We start from the raw sequence: 19,834 nt of genomic DNA, 5'->3' as shown, positions 1-19,834 counted from the left end.
TTATGTGCATACAAAAATGAAGGCAAATTACTGCAACAGTCAACACCACAAATATAGAATACAAAAATTCCAATAAAAATATAAGGAAATACTATGACAAATACTATTGCAAGTATGTATGTTTTAGAGTCACAAAGCTATACAATTTTGTGCAAACCTCTTTATCATGGCATGTGTTCACAGTCTGGAGTGTCATGGGATGATGGTCAAAGATGTCAACTAATGTAATGTATAGAGACAAACACCACCAGGGGGGCGTGGTTGATGAGACCAACTGCAACTGTATGTTGTAATTAGTTCAGATACATTGTTTTTATTAGAACATGTTATGACTGTGTATATCACTACGTGAACAGTGATATGATCAGGCTAAGATATATACAGTGTGAACACTGCAGTATTTGAAATGTTTTTTTTAAAGCCCTCTGTATTATAAGACATGATTAATAGGATCTTTAATTTTAATATTACTGACAGGATTTATTCATTATTTCACTCAGATGATGTAAGTGCTCATAATACAATTTAAGTCTGTTTTATCCATTTTCTTGAATCTCTACAGTGGAGGTCATTAGTGTGAAGTGATCCATTGTCAGAATGGCCACAATTATTAGGCTACGACTCAGGATGAAACAAACAAATGGGCAGTTGTGTATTAATAATGACTATGGTATGAAAAAAAAAGTCATCTGACTATGGTTCTGCTCTCCACAGAAGTTAATATACCATACTCATACCATTCACATGTATGCTTTGGGGAGCATGATGACTGACACTGTCAAATTGATTTACTGACCTACTTGCCACTGATCAAATTTATGATCTGCTTTCATTGGTTGGTTCTCATGAATAATAATAAAGTACCTTTTCGAACTGAATGGTGAATCTTGAGCTTGAATATCATACAAGGTCTAACTGAGCCACACCAATATTTTACTTTTTTCTCACACTGTTTTTTTTTATTTTTCCAACATCCTTGTTAAGAGTTATTTCTCACTAACACAAGCAGATGCACACAAAATGTATTTCCTTTCTACCCCAACAAGTACACAGTGTCTAAGCTGGTAGAACCAAGCAAACGGGGTAGGACACAAATGCAGATGCAGAGGGTTGATGCAGTTCAAGGAATTATTTACAGCAATAATACATAAGGCTTACATCAGGCAGGGAAGGGCAAAACCAGAAAGGGAATACAAAACAGGTAAACAAATCCTATAAGAAGCAGGCTGGAGTCCAAATTCCAAATAACTGAGCATAAGGTCAGGCAGGCAGGCAGGTAAGGATGATGGGGTTACAGGGAACAGAGGCATGAAACAATGGAGCAATATTGGACAATCTGGCAAGAAGTAAGTAGAAAGGGCAGGTTAAGTACTGCAGGGAAGATGAGGGAGAGTGGAAACAGATAGTGGGTGGGCGAGGAAGGTCAGGTGAAGGGACTGGAGGGAAAGGGGTCATTGTAGGGCAGGGGTGAGTGGGGGGATGTGGGAGTGAGATGACTAGGAGCAAACTCACACTAGGCAATCCAAAGACCCCCAAAGTCCGGTTTGTGTGACTAGTATGAGCGCTCCATATCGTGCTCAAGCATGGTATACTTTCTTGGCCCTGGCACAGTTGGAAGAGGTATGCTTCGGCACGGTACGGTTGCTTGTGCATGAGCAAAAGCATGGGTGTGCAATGTTGACATGCAGTATAATCATGCGTATTACACCGCCTTGCGTAATCAAGAAATCCATGAATATGAGAGGACTGTCTATGACTGAAACGACAAAATAAGCCACAAAAAAGTCAGTTAAGTCATGTTCTCGGTGTTGTGTTCTCTCTCTCTCCATTGTGCTGCAACCACGCTACAATGTGATGACGTATGTACAAGAGGTAACTGTGCTCAGGCCCAGTTGCAGCCGGACCGATGTGAGTGCAGGCCAGCGGGAGACTGGGGAGTAGGGACAATCGTGCTTTGGCAATGTATGGAGCAGGTGGGCCAAGTGTGAGTGCGAGGGGTCCAAGGGTAGACAGGACGACAATGGAAGCTGAACAGAGAGGCAGATTACATTTAATAGTGACATAGCATGAGTTAGTGCCCCATAGCATTTATAACCTGAGCTAGTTTGAAACAGCCATCCCTGAATGGGCCTATATACAACTATACACAACTCAACAAAATACATACAATATTATAAATACTTAACAAAAAGCACAAGATCATACATTTTTACATGACTGAAAAAGCACACTTTAAAAAAAGAGAGAAACATGGGTTAGGCACATTTCAACCAATAAGACAACCAATAATTTCACATTTTTGTACTTTAAAAAAAGGTTTATGCACACCTGAGGGTAAGAAAGGCAAAGATGTAGTGAGCAACGATGGATGATTAAACATTCCATAATTCTAATAAGATTTGGTGTGTTAAAACTCGTAGATGTATTATAAATTGCAATTTTTTAATTTTTTAAAAAGAACCTCCACACCCACAATGACTCATTTGGCTCTGTAGTCTACATTGTGTATCTTCACCTAGGTGCAGCAGTTTGACATCATAAGCACAGCAGAAGTCTGCTGCAATTCGCTTCGTATTGTCAACTCTATTTATTATTTATTTCATTATTGGCTAATAGCCAATAATATCAGCCTGAAAAACACTGATCAAGGTTTTTTTTTTAGAAATGGGCCTGCAATATCTGAAATATAGATTGGAAGTACAAAATTATAATTGGTTGGAATAAACTATTAACAAATCTCTCACAACAGCTGTGCAATAATTCCTAGCTTTTGACTGCATTGTATTTGTTACAGTAAGAGTTATTTATAATGTGTTGTCAAACCTATTTGTGTCAGTGAGACTTACAACGGTAAGAATAATGATACAACACTCAGCGGCAACATAAACAGCCTCCAAAATGGCCATAAAGTTGAATCAGCACCTCTTGAAATAACTTTATGACCTTCTTGAAAGCAGGCTTTATTCAATTACTGTTGTATTAAACTGTATAGCTTATAAACTGACCACTAAATGTGTGTTATTGTTTAAATTTCTGCTCTAGTTTCTTGTGATCTACATGTTAGGCCTGTATTTCATAAATAATATCTTCTGCATCAGGGTAGTTAATCAGGAAAGAGAAGGATTCATAAAAATACTGGTTTTGAGAAATCTTTAAGACGTCCATTTGTTTTTTAACATAAGGACAGCACTGAGAGGTAGCCAAAGAGTGTAAAAAAATGTCATGGTGGGTTAGAGAGCAACTCTGAGCAAGGGATGTGAGCGCATCTATTATATCAACCACAAACATTATCCCTGCACCAATTAAACAGTATTGTATCACTGACTCACTGCCATTCAGTGTTAGGAGAATATTTATCCTTCCTCTTTGGATTCCCACCATTTTTTCCTCCTCTTAAGAAACTCCTAAGGCTCTGAAAAGTCCTCCTTCCTACTCTTAACAGATTTTCACCTTAGGAGCTCACTTAAGGGCTAAGATGCTTTTGATTAACTTTTGTCTTCAGAAGGATCTAGTCTTAATTTTAAGGAAACAGTCTTAGAAAATGTCATAATTATAACAAGATTTTCTTTTAAGGATTTTGTCAGTCATCATCATGTTCATGATGTTGTCAATCGTGAGTTTCAAAGATATTTTAATTAAGGCAAGGCAATTTCATTTGTATAGTACATTACATACATCAAGGCAATTCAATGTGCTGTACAGGATGAACTTACAGCAAAGGTGAAAGATTCAAAGGTGCAAAAGTACAGGCTAGAAATACAAGAAACACATAATTTAACAGGAAACTTGTGCAGTTTAAATCAATGGATGATAAAAAAAAGATAATACAATCAATACTCCCATATTAAGATGCATAATCCAATTTAATAAATAATAAACTAAAAACAAATTAAATAAAAGCCGTATAAAAGGTAAGCTAAGAGGATTTGTTTTTAGCTATTACAGGTTAGAGATGGCAGTTTAAACTTTGACCAATTCAAAATCAAAGCTAAAAACCAGAGTTGGGCTTGTCTTATATAATCAGGGAGGTTATTCCAGGTCTGATTTGCATGACAACAAAATGCTGCTTTGCTATGCTTTGTTCTAACTCTTGGGACAACCAGTAGTGTTCTCTCAGATGAGGGTTCTAGGAGGTTCATATGGCACAAGCACGATATGGTATCGTATTTCTTATGACCATATTACATCAGGACCCTGGCGGTGATGTTCTGAATAAGTTTAACTTGCTGAGTTGTCTGTGAACAGACCATTACAATAATCCAATCTACTGAATAAATAAATAAAGGCGTGGGTAATTCTTTCTTCCTTGAACAGTACTCCTCAGATTCTTGCAATATTTTTTAAATGGTAGGATGCAGACAAGGAGACTGATTTGATGTGACAACTGAGGTTTAAACCTGAGTCTAAGATATTGCTAAGATTTCTGACTTGACTCTTTGATGTGAGCGACAGGGAGGGATGACAAGATACAAATTTTCTTTTCTGTCTTACATCTAATTAGTTGGAAACATTTTTGCTTCATCTGGTCCATTGACTTGTTTAATGCAGTTACCAACATTGTGGTTTGGCATGCTTTAAAGATGCAGAAAACTGTCTCCACAACCTCATCCTTACCAACTGAGGATTGAAATTTTTCGTAGTAGTTTCTGTCTATTTTTGATCGACTCATGCTGTTATTTTCTGCCCCATCTAGCTCCCTAGTCTGACAAGGGAATGAGAGACGAGTGAGAAGGAAGGGGGGTTGGAGAGGGTAGACGTGTGTACAGACAGACAGACAGAGAGAGAGAGAGAGAGAGAGAGAGAGAGAGGAGGGAGGCGCTGCATCAATCCGACATACAGCAGCAGCAGGCTAGGCTTAGGGATCTATTGTTCCCTGTTTTTATTACTGACAGACCCTGCTGTCCCTCATTAAGGATTTAAGAGAGAAAGAGAAACAGAGAGGACGAGGAGAGCAAAAGGAGCCCTCTGCCCCGTTCGCCCGGGATTACCTCTTCTCGGATGCACTGGCGTGGACAAAGCAGAACGCACACACTTCAGTCTAGCTCTTTACCGCGTGGCCAGGCTTGCTTTCTCCTCCTTCACTGCATTGGGAACTACTCTACTTGCCGTGCGGTGGCCATGGGGCTGGCCGGCAGAGCCATGGGGATGCTGGGGGTTTCAAGAGGAGACCCGCTCCTCTCTCTCTGGAGGATAGCGCTGCTCTTTCTCTTCATCTTGGAGCTGGATGCACAAACTGCAGTGGAAACTAAACCCCTGTATATCTGGCAAACAGGTATGGTCCATCCTGTCTACTCTTTCACCACCGAACGTCCCATTCACTACCACCTTTGCAGTCTTGATGAAATATTAATATGCAAATGTTTGTGTACAAAACTATGTGAGGGAAAGCTGGTGAACTTGCTTAAAGTGTTCTTTTTTCTGTGTTTTTTAAATTAATTTGCATTGACTGTTTTGCTCACTTTTTATGATTTCATCATAACGTCCTGCAAATAAACAGAACGTTCATTTAAAGCAAAAGTTGCTCGGCCTTGTTATTCGCAGACATGCATGTGGCAGAGGTTGATGCATTGGAGCCATCTTGCTACTGTATAGTGTGGAAACATATTTACTGCAGTCCCTGAGGTGAATGTCTCTTTACCCCCAGACTGGGAGTTACGGGAGCGGCCTGTGCTGGCTGTCCCCTGTTCTGCCAAGGCAGCTGGGACTCCTCGGCTGCCTTGCACTGCTATTAGACTCATTTATCACAGTTTGACATGAGTGCAATTGATGAAATGGTGTGTGCACTGGAGCTGCATGTGGCTCAAGCGGGGTAAACACAAGCACGCTGCAAAGGAGACGGCAAACGCGCACTGTAGTAGGTTAATACTGATGCAGGTCTTTGATTTGTAAATAAGTAACCGGTGTGTTGTGAGTATAGTAGCTTTGCAGCGTAGGCAGCTGTAAGTAATAGGAAGCTCCCTGCTGCTGCTGTTTTGGGTGGTGCCTCTCACCAGTCGAGACTCATTCACTGTGAGAGAGCAGCACATGGTCAGAAGGACACAATACTGATGCATGGTTCAGCGAGCAGAGTGAAGGAGGGAGATGAGGAGGGGAGGAGGGTGGAGAAGTGATGGGAGCAGGAGTTGGGGGATGGATCTCTCCGACCCATTGGAACAGGAGTGCCCTTTGGATCCAGCTGGAGATCAATGTTCTGTTTCACCACTGTCTAATCTCTCTCTGTTATGCTGGATCAATGTACTGGTTACACTGGGGTCTGCAACCCCGCAACCAGTAGGAGCTGATCAATGGGTATAGTCCTAGCAATGCAGCTCAGCCTGTGTGTGATCAATGCTGGCTTTGGGTGGAGTCTGAAATGTGATCTATACTTGTTAATAATCTTTTTTTGTAATATCCATAATGTACAGAGTGCAAATAAAGCTCTCCTAGTCCAACTGAAATTAAAAGTGTTAAAAGAGTGATTGCTAAGAAATCAACGTATGCTCGACATTTTTGGTGCTTGGTTTTTATTGTAGACTGTGATTAAAATTGTAATTACCAAGAAGAAATGCAAACTTAATATGTATTTCTTTGTATTGACTGCATCCCCAACATTGGTGTTGATTTTTTTACCACTGACAATGATCATAACTGTAATTTGATTGGTGAAATGTGTTTGTGTGTGGCTACTAAAATTGTACATCACTTTTGAATTGTATATTTATTTGCTCAAAGTTTTAATTACCAGAAAGAAGAAATTTAGATGAAATATTCCTGTTTATTGACTGCATCCCCTACATTGGTGTAGACCAGGCAGCTTGCATTGATACCAAAAATATCAGTGCTCAATTAATCATCAGTCAATCACTTTTCAACAAGCTAACAGTTTTGTGTTAGTTTCTGCTATTTTTAAAGTGGACTGGTGTTACTTGAGGCCTGGCTCCATTGTTTTTGACGGTTTTGACTGGTCATTTGCCATTATCACATCATCATTTAAGATAATGCTAGGGTGTTCAGGAGCTGCTGATGACTCAGGAGTTAACATTAGCTTGCTAGGTTTACTAACTTCCACTTTCTGGGTGCAATACGAACCTACATGTTGAAAGTTGTAAAGGGACAAAAAGCTTTAATTGCTAAAGATGGAAAGCCAAACTGTGTAGACTAACATCAACTTTCGTAAGCTATACTGTACAGTATAATTTCTTTGTTGATAGTTCCTCACCACTGCCATGAAATAGATCAATCCATACGGAACAAAAATAAAATATTTAGAACTGATTCCAAAAGGGCTCAAACTACATGACACTGTTGTTAGTTTAGTGATGCTCTTACTAAATATAATATATAGCCACTTTTAATATGTAGAGGTTCCACTCTGAGTGCAGCTGATTAAATTCCCAGTAGCCTGGCATGCCATTGTATTTTTTTGAGGCCTGCACATTTAATATTTTTATCTAACTGTCCAGCAATAGTTAAACTATTTATTATTAAAAAAAATGCTGTATCCATTTTTTCATTCCTGCGGGTTAGGGTTAGGTCACGGAATACCAGGCAATTCAATCCAAAACACCTTACAAATAGGACAAACTCTCTTCACATACTCTGAACCTTAGATGATGATATTTGTTGTCTAATTGTTGTTTACCAGCTTCATTGTTCACACCCTGTGCAACGGAATGGAAATCCTATGGTATTATGTGCAGTACCTCCCACCGTGTTAATGCACAGAGGAGATTAAGGGTAGAGAAACCAGAGCAGATTGGCCAGACAAAGTTAACCTAGATACAGTATAGACATGTTTATGTATGTGTGTATCTCCTCTAGTTTGGCTTGCTGACAGGATGGCACTGAACCGTTTTTGCATGTTGGTGTATTCTTGTCTTTGATGTGTCATTTTTTGGTGAGGGCCTGCCTCCCTGTCAGAGCTGCGATCCTTTGCCTCATGCTCGACACAACAATGCAGACAGCTTTTTTACACCTTGGGAGAGGCAGGAGAAACAAGGCTTCCTGTTGACCTTTTGGAAAAGGAGGTTCTTTTGTGGAGTGTAATATATATTTTTGCCATGACAATTTTGCTAAATCCGCACAGCTGGTATAGATAGGTGGTTGAAATTAGCCACAGGAGTAATATGAGGGGGTGGGTTCTCAAGAGACTGCTGTTCCCAGCAATATGTGCGGATGTGCCGAGAGTATGATTTTACTAAATGCACGGTGGAAATATTAGTATTTAATCCATTTAATCATTCCCCTGGAGTACTTCCAAAGCGGATGTGTAACCAGGCCAAAAATGCTAAATGAAACAGATGTCAGAGTCAGGGTCATGTGTGTCACATTACTTCCCTATGAAACCTACATATGTATGGAATTTTATCGCAGTGTGTAATCTGGCACTGTGTGTGATGTTTTTTGGCAGATGACTTGCTTGTATTGTCTTGAGTTTGGAACACAGAAGCCACAGACAGATGGTTGAGGATTAGACTCCTGCTCTTCTCTGGGTTAGCATGTGGTTCTCTTGGGTTTCATGGAGTCTACACATTTCCACATTGATATGCATTTTCCACATTGTTCTTCCTCATTCAAGAATCTGTGGATAGACACATGTATAAAATACAAGACATCTCCTGCTTCACTGGAAAATCCATCTCGGTACACTGAAAGCTTCAAGTTTCCACATCATACTAGTATAAATTAATTGCAAAAACTTTAAGGTGATCACAGTGAAACTTGAATTTGAAAACAAACTGCAGATACATCATTCTGCACTGTGAAGCTCAAACATCATTCATGCAGTCACGATATGTTGTCCATAAAATCCATAGAACAGTTGGTTTACTCATTTAATACTGCTTCAAAAGTATGGTGTTTCCTCTGTTAGCTCAGTGTTTTTGGAACATTACAGTCATGATGAAAGTGTCAGAACCACTGACTGCATCAGGAGGAAAGACAGAGGCAGAGAGAGAGCAACAGCAAGCAAGCTGTCATGGGCAAGTGTGTGTGTGTGAGAGACAAGGGGCGTCCATATATTCAAAAAAGGAGAGAAGTGAGCAACTTTGTTTGACATCATGTATAATTAAATTAAACTCACTACTTAGATAGGAATGTTGGATTTTTGATATTCAGCAACAATTATGAGAAGATGAGTCCTGATGGGTCTCGAAAGACCAGCAGTTGGGTTGTACACAAACCCCAAGACACACTTATTTGAAAAGGAAAACAAAGTGGAACTGAATTATGACCTGGACTAATGATGACCTACTGTACTTACTTGTAATTGTGAGTGGAGGCAGATTTCCTGTAATCATTACAACTTGTCTGATTATCTGACTGCTCTAGTTCCTTCAATGTTGGACTTCATTGCAGCAATGTAACTGTGTGTTCTGAATTCCACAATAACTTTGCTTTGAACAATTTTATCATAATCAAAAGGGACGATAGCCAAACCTACAAAAGTGAGTAATGAATCAGAATTATCCTTTAAAATCCACTTTAAACAGCTCAAAGACTGAACCTCCCAAGGCAGCCCCAGATCTTTTGCATACAGATGCAACAACTAAATATATCCAGCCTTGCAGAATATTATGTGTCTGAGGTAAAAGTTCTTACGTTTTCTGAAAACAGTGAAAACTAGGGCTAACCCAAAAGCTTCAAAGCCTCAAAGCTTCTACTATTATTATGGTAATCGATGTCCAAATCAGTATTCAAATGCTTCATCATTTATCTATTTATTTATTACAGAGGAAGCAGACGTGTCGGCTGCACTGAAAAAGAGGCAAAGGAGAGATAAAGAGTGAGAAATGGTTTTTAGTCTTGTACAGTGCATAGTAGCATGAAGCTAGCCAGACTGCTCATTTTTACTCAAAGTACACAAATGCACAGGGCGGTGATGAGCTCGGGCTTGACCCTCTATATGTGCTTGTAGCTGCTCCACACTGATGTCTTCCCTCGATCCTCATATCTCATTTGTAAATAATGACTGCAAGTTTTAGGAAGGAATAAAAACTTGCCCTCCCATTTAGCAGGCATTCAGAAATAAAATCTTATAAGTCACAGTGATTGTTCAGGTTTCCAACAGTCCTGAAAAACAGTTTTTGGTGTTGTATACTATACTGCATACAGGGTGCACTTGTTGGTCTTTTCAACGCAGCAAACCATCTAGCGTACACCATGGGGCAGGACACTTCCTGGTACAATGCAGGACAACAAAGGTCTCTGCCAAGTCGAACAAACCAACGCAATGACTGATGGTAATTGGTGGGGCAGCTCGCCTGTCCAGACCCAGTCAGCTTCAGAGAGACAAATGAATGGAGGCTTTTTAGGCCTGTATATACCACACACACAGAAAACAACACAATGTCTTGTCCTCATGCAGCGTGCTGCTCTGTTCAAGTCCTGTCCTGCAGATGCTTTGACCATATGGCATACAAAAAAAAGAAGACGCTTCAAGTCACATGACCTGCTCTTTGTTCTTCCTCCAGTGTCCCCATAGAATCATCCCCCCAGCGCACACACACACACACACACACACGACCACCCTCTCCCCTCTCTCAAGGGGACCTATAACCTCAGAGCTGAGAGGGGACTCGTGAGGCTATCAACTCCGTCTTCACCAGAAAACTAATAGCAATGGATGATTTTTTTTTTCAAAAACATCAAGTCTCCTAATTTTATAGTACTACAGTGTTTAATTGCTCCCCTTTACAATGACAAATGGGGTCTTGTCATGTACTTCTTGTTGCGCAAACTATGAGAGGTGTCTCTCAGAAGAAACGGTTTAAGTGGTGTGCTGTTGTTATTGCACCACAAAACCTCAAATGGAGGAGGCTGAGCAAACTTTGACACCAGAGACCATTGTACACATCCCATCTCCTATCAGCAGTTCACCTTGGGTTCTCTAGGTTCAGCTTACTTAAGGTTCTGTTTTTTTCTTCAGTGCAGTATAACTTTCATTCCCACTAACTACATTTTCTACCAGTGTCTCAAAATAGTTGTCCCTGAAGCAAGGTTGTATTTTTATTTTCCTAACTCTTAATAAAAGCCATGACTCTTGGATGTATTTAGATAATTTTTTACAACTTGAAAAAAGCTACCCTATACCTATCTGGATTTACCTCTTTACATGACTTACAATGATTAAACTGATAGCCTATTGATCTCCTCATTTCACTTTCTAAAATGCCTGACTGTATTGATAAAACTCTCATGTGTGTAGCAGCATGTGCAGCTAAGGAGGACAAAACCTGTTTTAAGTGTAGCTGATGTCGAGCACCCCTTTCAGTAAAAACATGGATGTTCACAAGTGATTAAAAGGCATTCGTTGTTTTGAACAGACACTTGAGCGTCAGATTGGCCTGTGCAGACAGAGCTGGAGTGCTATCAAGGCATGATGGAGGCGGGTGAAATTATTTCTGTTTTTCCTGGGATTCATCAAGTGCCAAATTGCTGCCATTATTCTGTGTGGGTTTGAAGAAGCTGCTTCCAGCTGTTCAATTCTGCCTGGCAGGCCGTCCCAGGTGGAGGCGGGGAGGGATATGTGTGTGTGTGTGTGTGTGTTTGTGTGTGTGAAAGAGTGTTTGTACACTCAGGTGCCTGTACACACCAGTACTCCACGGACTCAGTGCTGTGTCTTTGTCTCCCCCTCAGCCGTCTGCTGTCTTTAATCGTCCCTGTAATCCCCATTAACACGAACACTCTGTTATTTCTGCTTTTTTGTACTTGACGAGTTAAAAAAAAGAATTTATAATCGATACTTTAGAATCTTAACACCCTCACAAAAGCAGAGTGACAGTGCAATTCATCTTGCACCCACCTCCATGCTATTTTATTCAATTTCTTTTATTTCTCACTCATACAAACAGCTACAGCAACTCCCATTCACTTAAACACACACACACACATACACACGCACACACGGGCCTTGTGCTGAAAGTGTGTTCATGTGTGCGTGGTGTGCCTCATTACTCCCAGTGAAAGGGTTGACAGTGGGGGAGGAGTATACTGTCAGTAACCCACCTACAGGCAGTGGACATGGAGAGGCTAAGTAATTACATGGAAGTGGGGTTTGTTCGATCCATGTGCGACTCCACTGCATGTCCACCACCTTGTCTGTTAACTGACAAAAGGTGAGCACAAACAAAATACACTTTGAGTGACTGACACTGGCCCACTATTAGCAAGAGTACATGTCTAAAGAGCATATTCATCATATCCAACATATGACAGCAACAACAACAAACTCTTAGCTAAATCATGGCTATTCTCATAGCATTTACAGCCGGTGCTGGTAAAGGTGGTCATGAGGATGGCACTAGAGGGAATTAACTACTCAAGATTGGTTAGGGATATTGGGGTTATGGGTGCATGGATATGCAATAAAAGTCATGTTAAATGTGGCACATTATTTTTGGGGACCAAAAATACTCACAAAACACAAAGTTCAGATATGTTACAGAATAAACAATCAAGTGAAGCTCTAAAATATCCGAATATTCTTAACAAATTTTGAGTCCTGTAAAATAAACAGAGCTCACTCCTTGGGGAGTATGAATGTACGCGGCAAATTTTAAGAAAATCTGCCAATTAGTAGAAATGTTGGCCTCATTGCTGGTACCAAAGGAACAGTCAGGAGGTTGTCATTTATATTAGGATTCATGCTCTGGTAACCATGAATATCCCAAGAAAACTAAAAGAGTAGACTATCTCTTTTAGTTCAACAATAGATGCAGACTAAAAGAGTGGCCCTTAATTTTTGAGTATCTTGTCATGGACTGTGCTGGTCACAGATACATTTTAACATGATTGTGGCAGTGCAGGAAATGTCAAGGGAATCACCAAAATCTTCAACCCAATCTTCAGAATAAATTCTGAACCTGCACATACATTGACACTTTACATTTCTTCATGTTGCAACTTTACGTTTTTGCAGGCTCAGTTATTAATTTTATGTTGTTACTGAGCTGTGCTTATGGTCTGGTCAGATTAAGGCACAAAACACTTGGTTAGGCATAGGAAAAGATCATGTTTTGGTTCAAAATACCTGTTTTTATCACCACTAACACAACTGGAAATGTCCCAACATCTCGTCAAAAATATCAGAATTTTTTCGCCTCTAAGACGGCTGCAAAATTTCCTGATGCCTTGTTAAAAATATCCAGTGGTTTCACGCTTACAAATGGTGAACCACATCTTAAACAGTGGTCACTAGCTTAGCAGCCATTTTGCTGAGCTGTATTACCACCACCATCCCCTCTACCTTCCCGCAGAAAAATAAACTGCCAACATTTATATAGCCTACTGGGCTGAAATCTTTCAGGGTCATCCTCCAGGGACCATGAAATACACAACAAATTTCATGTTAATCTGGACAGAAGTTGTGGCGATATCTCACTTTAAACCAAAGTATTGGATGGACAGATGGAACAGCTTCCCCATTCTTAGGCCACACTGACAGCAGAGAAAAATCACTTGGTGAATGCATGAGAAATCTTAAGATTTTTGTTCAATAATATTGACTAAGGTTGGGTAGGTTTAGCAAAGTCTTCATGATTCATTCTCTGGGGACCATGGACCTCTGAATACATAGTATATAATGGTCTGAATGGAATTTCCCAATTCAAGTAATGTCATCTATAGGTCCAGTTTGCCCTTCTATTTCCTTGATTTTCAGTCACTATAATCACTATAATTAGTCGTCAGAGAATCAAATCTACCAAAAACCATCAGAACCACCATCAAAAAAGGTTTCTTCACCATAAATGGTTGACAACAAACAGACATAATGATTCAAAGATGGAAAGATAAGAATGGAGGCATGTGGAGCAGGTGGTGATGGGCAATAGGAAGCTGCTTGTGGAAGCTGTTTGGAACCTAAAGGAAAGTGGAGTTCAGCCAGTGGTCCAGAACAATACCAGTGCAACTAACCACATTACAGTGATTAGTGATGTCTTCCTGCTCTGAGATAAACCCGTTTCCCTCTGGCTAACTCATGCTCCCTGTGCGGCTTTATTAGCCCTGGGAAACGTGCCGGAGGATTGGCCTAAGCAGCATAAAGAGCTTTTCATCAACCTGCTTCTTCCTCTCCATGTCATGCTCTATTAGCACTCACCTCCAACTAACCCTCACTTTGCTTACTCTTGAGTCACTTCAATTTTTAACATCAAATTCACAGATTGACACAGCCATGTACAAAAGTGTGGTTTTCTGAGCTTGTGTTGGTTTTCTGTTAGTTGCATTATTTATTTTACAATGATTATAAGGGACAAGTGGTTTTACCTTTTGTGTTTAATTTAAATGGCTGCAGACTCACCACCAACAAGTTTTCCTACTTTCAGATTGTGTTGTTTATTAGTGCTGTTCAAAACAACATATAAGCATTACAAAATTGATTCATATGAGCATTTCTTACCTACCACCATAACAGTATGGGTTTACTTAAGTTTAAAGTTGGAGGAAGATGGTAGTCATGGTTAAAAGAAACTGATGCTGACTGTTGGTGGTAATGTGTGCAGAGAAATGTCTGTCACCATAATTTATTTTGGGTTATTAGGGGAAATTCACAGCATTTTAGTCATTGGTAATCAGAATCAGAATCAGAATTACTTTATTTGTTTCGCAAATGGGGAAATTTCTTTGTTACAGCAGCCAATGGTCAGGAATATTACAATAGACAATAGTAAAAATAAAAAATATGAAAAATAAAGATAAGAAATAGAATAGACTCGTATAAACATAATATTTACAATATGAACAGTGTAGTTATACACAGTGTGGGCAGAGTATTTTTATTTACAAATAATAAATATGGGTATTAAAAATTGTCCAGTTAGTGCAAACCAAAGTGAGAATGAGAATATGTGTAGAGTTTGAGTACACATGTGAGGTCTACTGGGAGCAGTGCTGGTTGTACAGTCTAACAGCAGCAGGAAGGAAGGACCTGCAATACCTCTCCTTCACACACTTGGGGTGTATCAGTCTGTCGCTGAAGGAGCTGACCAGTGCGGTGATAGTGACCTGCAGGGGGTGGGACTCCTTCACCAGCAGCGATGACAGCTTATCCATCATCCTGCTCTCTCCCACCACCTGCACTGGGTCAAGAGGGCATCCCAGGATGGAGTTGGCCTTCTTCATAAGTTTATCAAGTCTCTTCCTGCCTGCTGCCGAGATGCTGCTGCTCCAGCAGACTACTCCATAGAAAATGGCTGATGCCACCACAGAGTCATAGAAAGTTGTCAGGAGTGCCCCCTGCACTCCAAAGGACCTGAGCTTGCTCAGCAGATGGAGTCTGCTTTGACCTTTCTTATAGGTTGCTGCAGTGTGATCAGTCCAGTCCAGTTTATTGTTCAGGTGAACTCCCAGGTACTTGTAAGATGTCACCATCTCAATGTCCGTTCCCTGGATGTTCATCTGTGTGCAGGGTTGTCTGTGCCTGTGGAAATCCACCACCAGCTCTTTGGTCTTCCCGGCGTTGAGCTGGAGGTGGTTCTGCTGGCACCAGTCTACGAAGTCCTTAATAAGTTCTCTGTAGGCCCTGTCGTCCCTGTCCCTGATGAGGCCGACGATAGCAGAGTCGTCAGAGAACTTTTGTAGATGGCTGTGGGGTGATTGGTGGGAGAAGTCTGCAGTGTACTGGGTGAACAGGAAAGGGGCCAGGACTGTTCCCTGTGGGGCCCCCGTACTGCAGACGACTGTGTCCGACACACAGTCCCGAGTCCTCACATACTGTGGCCGGTTGGTGAGGTAGTCGAGGATCCAGGACGTGAGGTGTTGGTCCACCCCCGTGAGCTCCAGCTTGTCCCCCAAAAGTGCAGGCTGTATAGTGTTGAAAGCACTGGAGAAATCAAAGAACATGATCCTCACAGTGCTTCCAGGCTTTTCCAGGTGAGACAGTGATCTGTCCAGGAGGAAGATGATGGCGTCGTCCACTCCGATGCCAGGCTGGTAGGCAAATTGGAGTGGGTCCATAAAAGGACAAACCTATTAAAGAAGTTCAGGTCGTTCACCCACGTCTGATCCCCGGCAGCCTGAGAGTCTGGTTTCCTCAGCTCTGAGATTGTTTTAAGGCTTTTCCAGACTCCACTGATGTTACTCTGCTGCAGCTGGACCTCCACCTTCTTCCTGTAGCTATTCTTCCCCTCTCTGAACTTCTTCCTCAGCTCCTTCTGCACAGTCTTCAGCTCCGCCTTGTTGCCTGACCTAAAGGCCCTCTTTTTCTCCTTCAGGAGAGCCTTTATGTCAGGATTAATCCAGGGTTAGTTGTTTGAAAAACACCGTACAGTCCTGGTGGGTACAGTGTTATCAACAAAGAAGTTTATGTAGTCCGTTATGCAGCCTGTTAGACTGTCGATGTCCTCCCCATGAGAAACGCACAGTTCTTCCCACAAAGTTGAGTCAAAACAGTCCCTCAGAGCCTCTTCAGACTCCTCAGTCCATGTCTTAACTGTGCAGGTTTCCGCTGGTTGCCTGTTAACCAGGGGCTTGTACACAGGCAGGAAATGCACCAGGTTGTGGCATAAAATAAGTCCAGTGTTTTATTGTCTCTGGTGTGGCAGGTGACATACTGCATAAATGTAGGCAGGGTGGAGGACAGAGAGGCATGATTGGAATCCCCAGAGATCAGGGAGAAGGCCTGTGGGTGCTGTGTCTGCAGTGAGCTTGTGACTGAGTGAAGAGCATCACAAGCTGCATCAGCGTTAGCAGAGGGGGGATATACACTGCGAGTACGATCACCTGTGTAAACTCCCTCGGGAGGTAGTATGGCCTCATGCTAACTGCTAAAAGTTCAATGTCCTTACTGCAGACTTGTTTTTTAACAGTGATGTGCCCAGAGTTACACCATCTGTCCTTAACAAACACAGCCAGCCCTGCTCCTTTCCTCTTACCGCTCTCCACCGTCCTGTCCGCCCGCAGCAGTTGAAAACCATCCACATTAGCATCCGTGTCCGGGGTCAGCGCCGTTAGCCACGTCTCCATGAGCACCATAATGCTGCTCTCACGGTAGTCCCTCTGATGCCGGGTCAGCGCCGTTAGCTTGTCCATCTTTTTGGGGAGAGATCTCACATTCCCCATGATGACAGACGGGAGGACGGGTCTGCACATCGGGCTGCTCGTGCAGTGGCACCGCGGCGCTACTGAGGGCCAACAGTTGATCCCTACTGTAAACAGTAGGGCCGCGTACAGGCTCCCCGGACATGGCGGAAAACAGCGAAAAAAGCAGTAATATGACGAGAGCGATAAAAGCAACTCTGGTCTTCATACTGCCTGTAAAACAAGCTCCAAAAAGAAGTGGTTAAAAGCAGATAAAAAGTACAGAAAGAAATATAAAAAGAAGAAAAAGCTCAAAGGTGAGCGAGAGCTGCTGTAACAGGCTGCCACTCACGGCACCATCTTAATGGGAGAATGTGCTCAGCCACATGATATATTGGCTTTAATGATGGAATCATGCAGTAGGAAGCAATCAGAAGTAAGTGTAACTGTGAAAACTATCTCCACACTGTGAGACTCTGCTGGCAGAACCTCAAATGACACACACATAGTGATATGGTGGAAAGCACTGTTCTGTGTGATGTGTAATAAATAGCCAAGGCACTGACACAAGCAGAGATTCGACCTCGGACAGTTAAGACTGTGCCGCTAGACAAATAAGATGGAAAGCACACATACAAGGACAAACAACCACACTCACAGAAAATGAGTAAGAGAGAAATAAAACAAACATGATTTTGATTCACAGTTAACATTTATAAATAAAAGACCCCATTTTTAAATGGAGAGGAAATCTATAAAGGCACTTATTGAGTAGAAAAACATTTCTTATCCATCTTCTACCCAAGAAAATATTAAAATCTAATGGGCCATTGTGGACACATTAATTCATGCTCTCAGCCAATCCATTCTTCACCATCAGGATAACAACGTTGTACACATGCTCTTATAATATGTCTATTAGATTACTATTAATTTGTTGAGTATGTTTAAACTTCAACAGTACAAACCCTCTCTGATTGTATGACCCCATGATCTTTCACTGGGTGCCACCATCTGCACAAATGGTACATTTTTGTACTAGACATTCTTCTAAAAAAAACAACACTCTATAGTTTGCAACTTCTACTTTCCAACACTTTGCTGTTGTGGTGTGTCATGTACACTGTATTCCAGCCTTTCGGTGGGTTCAGACTTTAAGCTTTGTTTTGAATTGAATTAAATTTAATGCAGTTAAGAGCAAGACACAGAGACAGATATGAGGTGCAAAATATTTCTTCTTTATATCAGCAAACACCATCAACCCCCCTAAATAACAGCAGTTTAACTAGAGTCATCAATGTATTATTCATCAGGTCTTGGAGGCAGCGGCTCCCTGGAAGACACAAACACAGTTTCACCAGTCATCCTTGGCCTAATGAGGCCCCGAGGAGGCCACTGAAGTCAAAACACAGCCAGAGCCCAGCGAGTGAGCTTTCTGTTTCACGGTCAAAAGAGACACACTCACCCTTTAATAAATGATCCTGCAGTGGTAAATCTAAAAGGAAGAGGCACACACTCTCCTCTGGATGAGAGGTCAAATTCAGGTCCAAAGTCAAAGTATAAAAGACTGATGTTGACTCCTATTGCCAATTGCCTATAGCTAACACAAGAAAGCCTAGTTTAAGGTGAGTTAAAACAAGAAGGCAGAAAATGTAAAACACAAAAAGTCAATATGAGTAATTGCAATTAAAAGGGATATAAGCAATAAAACAGACAAAATCACAGTAAAATTGATTTTTTTAAAATTTAAAATAACAAATAATAGCAGTAAAGGACGGTAAGAAAAAAAACATTACATGAGAGGAGGGGGCAAATGTCATTTACCTTATTTGTAAAAAAAAAAAAAAAGGCATCAACAAAATGACCAGGTGACAGAGTCTAAAACTTTATATTAAATTCTGAGGTTCGAATGGTTAGAATTTATAAAATTAAGTAAGAATAAAAGGATGCTCTTGCTTCTTGAACTGCCTTTTGCTAATTCTTCATTGCATCTTTCCAGATCTCATAAAATACATGTAAACCAGTTTTCTTCCATTTTCTTTCCTTTCTACTGCAGTCTCTTTTTAATGCTTGTCTAACATGTGATTACAAAGGGAGGCCAGCTCCTTTGTGTTAAGGCTAGGTTTGGTAAGATGGAGAAACCGTCATGCCCAGGTTAGATTTTGAAAGTGTCCAACCAAAAAATCCCACCCCCTCCACTCAGGACTCTCTCCAAAGCCACTCCACCTACATCTCATTACAAGTATCTACCTCATGTCTCATTCACCTGTAAGTAAACACCAATATTATCATATTGAACATAAACTACCAACTTAGCCATTGCTAGCACTCATAGCTGTCAAGCTAGTTTTGTTAGTATTCAGAAATAATTTTGAAAATGTGTTTTGATGTTGTAACTTATTGCTGGTTAGCTAGCAGTAGCTGGCAATTGTAAGGTTAGATATGGCAAAGCTAAGAAAAAGTGGCAGGCCTGCTAAATGTTTTTTTTTCTGTTATTCAAACATGAATATTGTATTGGACTCATTATAATACAATGTTTTGCCCTGTTAGAGCTTCCATGATGAGAGCATCATTGGCTCTGATAAATGCGTACATGCCAGAGCCAATGTTGCATCCCTGAAATGAATGGCCCAAAACATGTCCATCTTCACCAATTTGCAAATTTTATTGACAGAAAGTCCTCAGTTCAATAGAATCCTTTTTGTCTAAACAAACACAGTCCTCTGTCAAAAAAAAAGAAGAAAAAAAAACTCTTAAAGGGATAGTTCTTGCCTCCTAAAGTGTAAGTACAACACTTAGTATGTGGACAATATTTTAAACCCTGTACAAATAACGATGA

General features: G+C 40.9%; 1 protein-coding gene across 1 annotated transcript in view; it reads left to right on the top strand.

Moving 5' to 3' along the window:
- Positions 1-5,118: 5,118 nt before the first annotated feature.
- thsd7aa (thrombospondin, type I, domain containing 7Aa) overlaps positions 5,119-19,834 on the top strand; it is a 207,665-nt gene continuing 192,949 nt past the window's right edge. The window contains 1 exon segment of the mRNA XM_073463190.1: positions 5,119-5,272. Within this exon segment, the coding sequence (XP_073319291.1) occupies positions 5,119-5,272 (154 nt within the window).

This window comes from Pagrus major, chromosome 3 (genome assembly GCF_040436345.1).
Source record: "Pagrus major chromosome 3, Pma_NU_1.0".
Classification (NCBI taxonomy): Eukaryota; Metazoa; Chordata; class Actinopteri; order Spariformes; family Sparidae; genus Pagrus; species Pagrus major.
The sequence above is the reverse complement of the archived record's forward strand: the minus strand, read 5'-3'. Positions and strand labels throughout refer to the sequence as shown.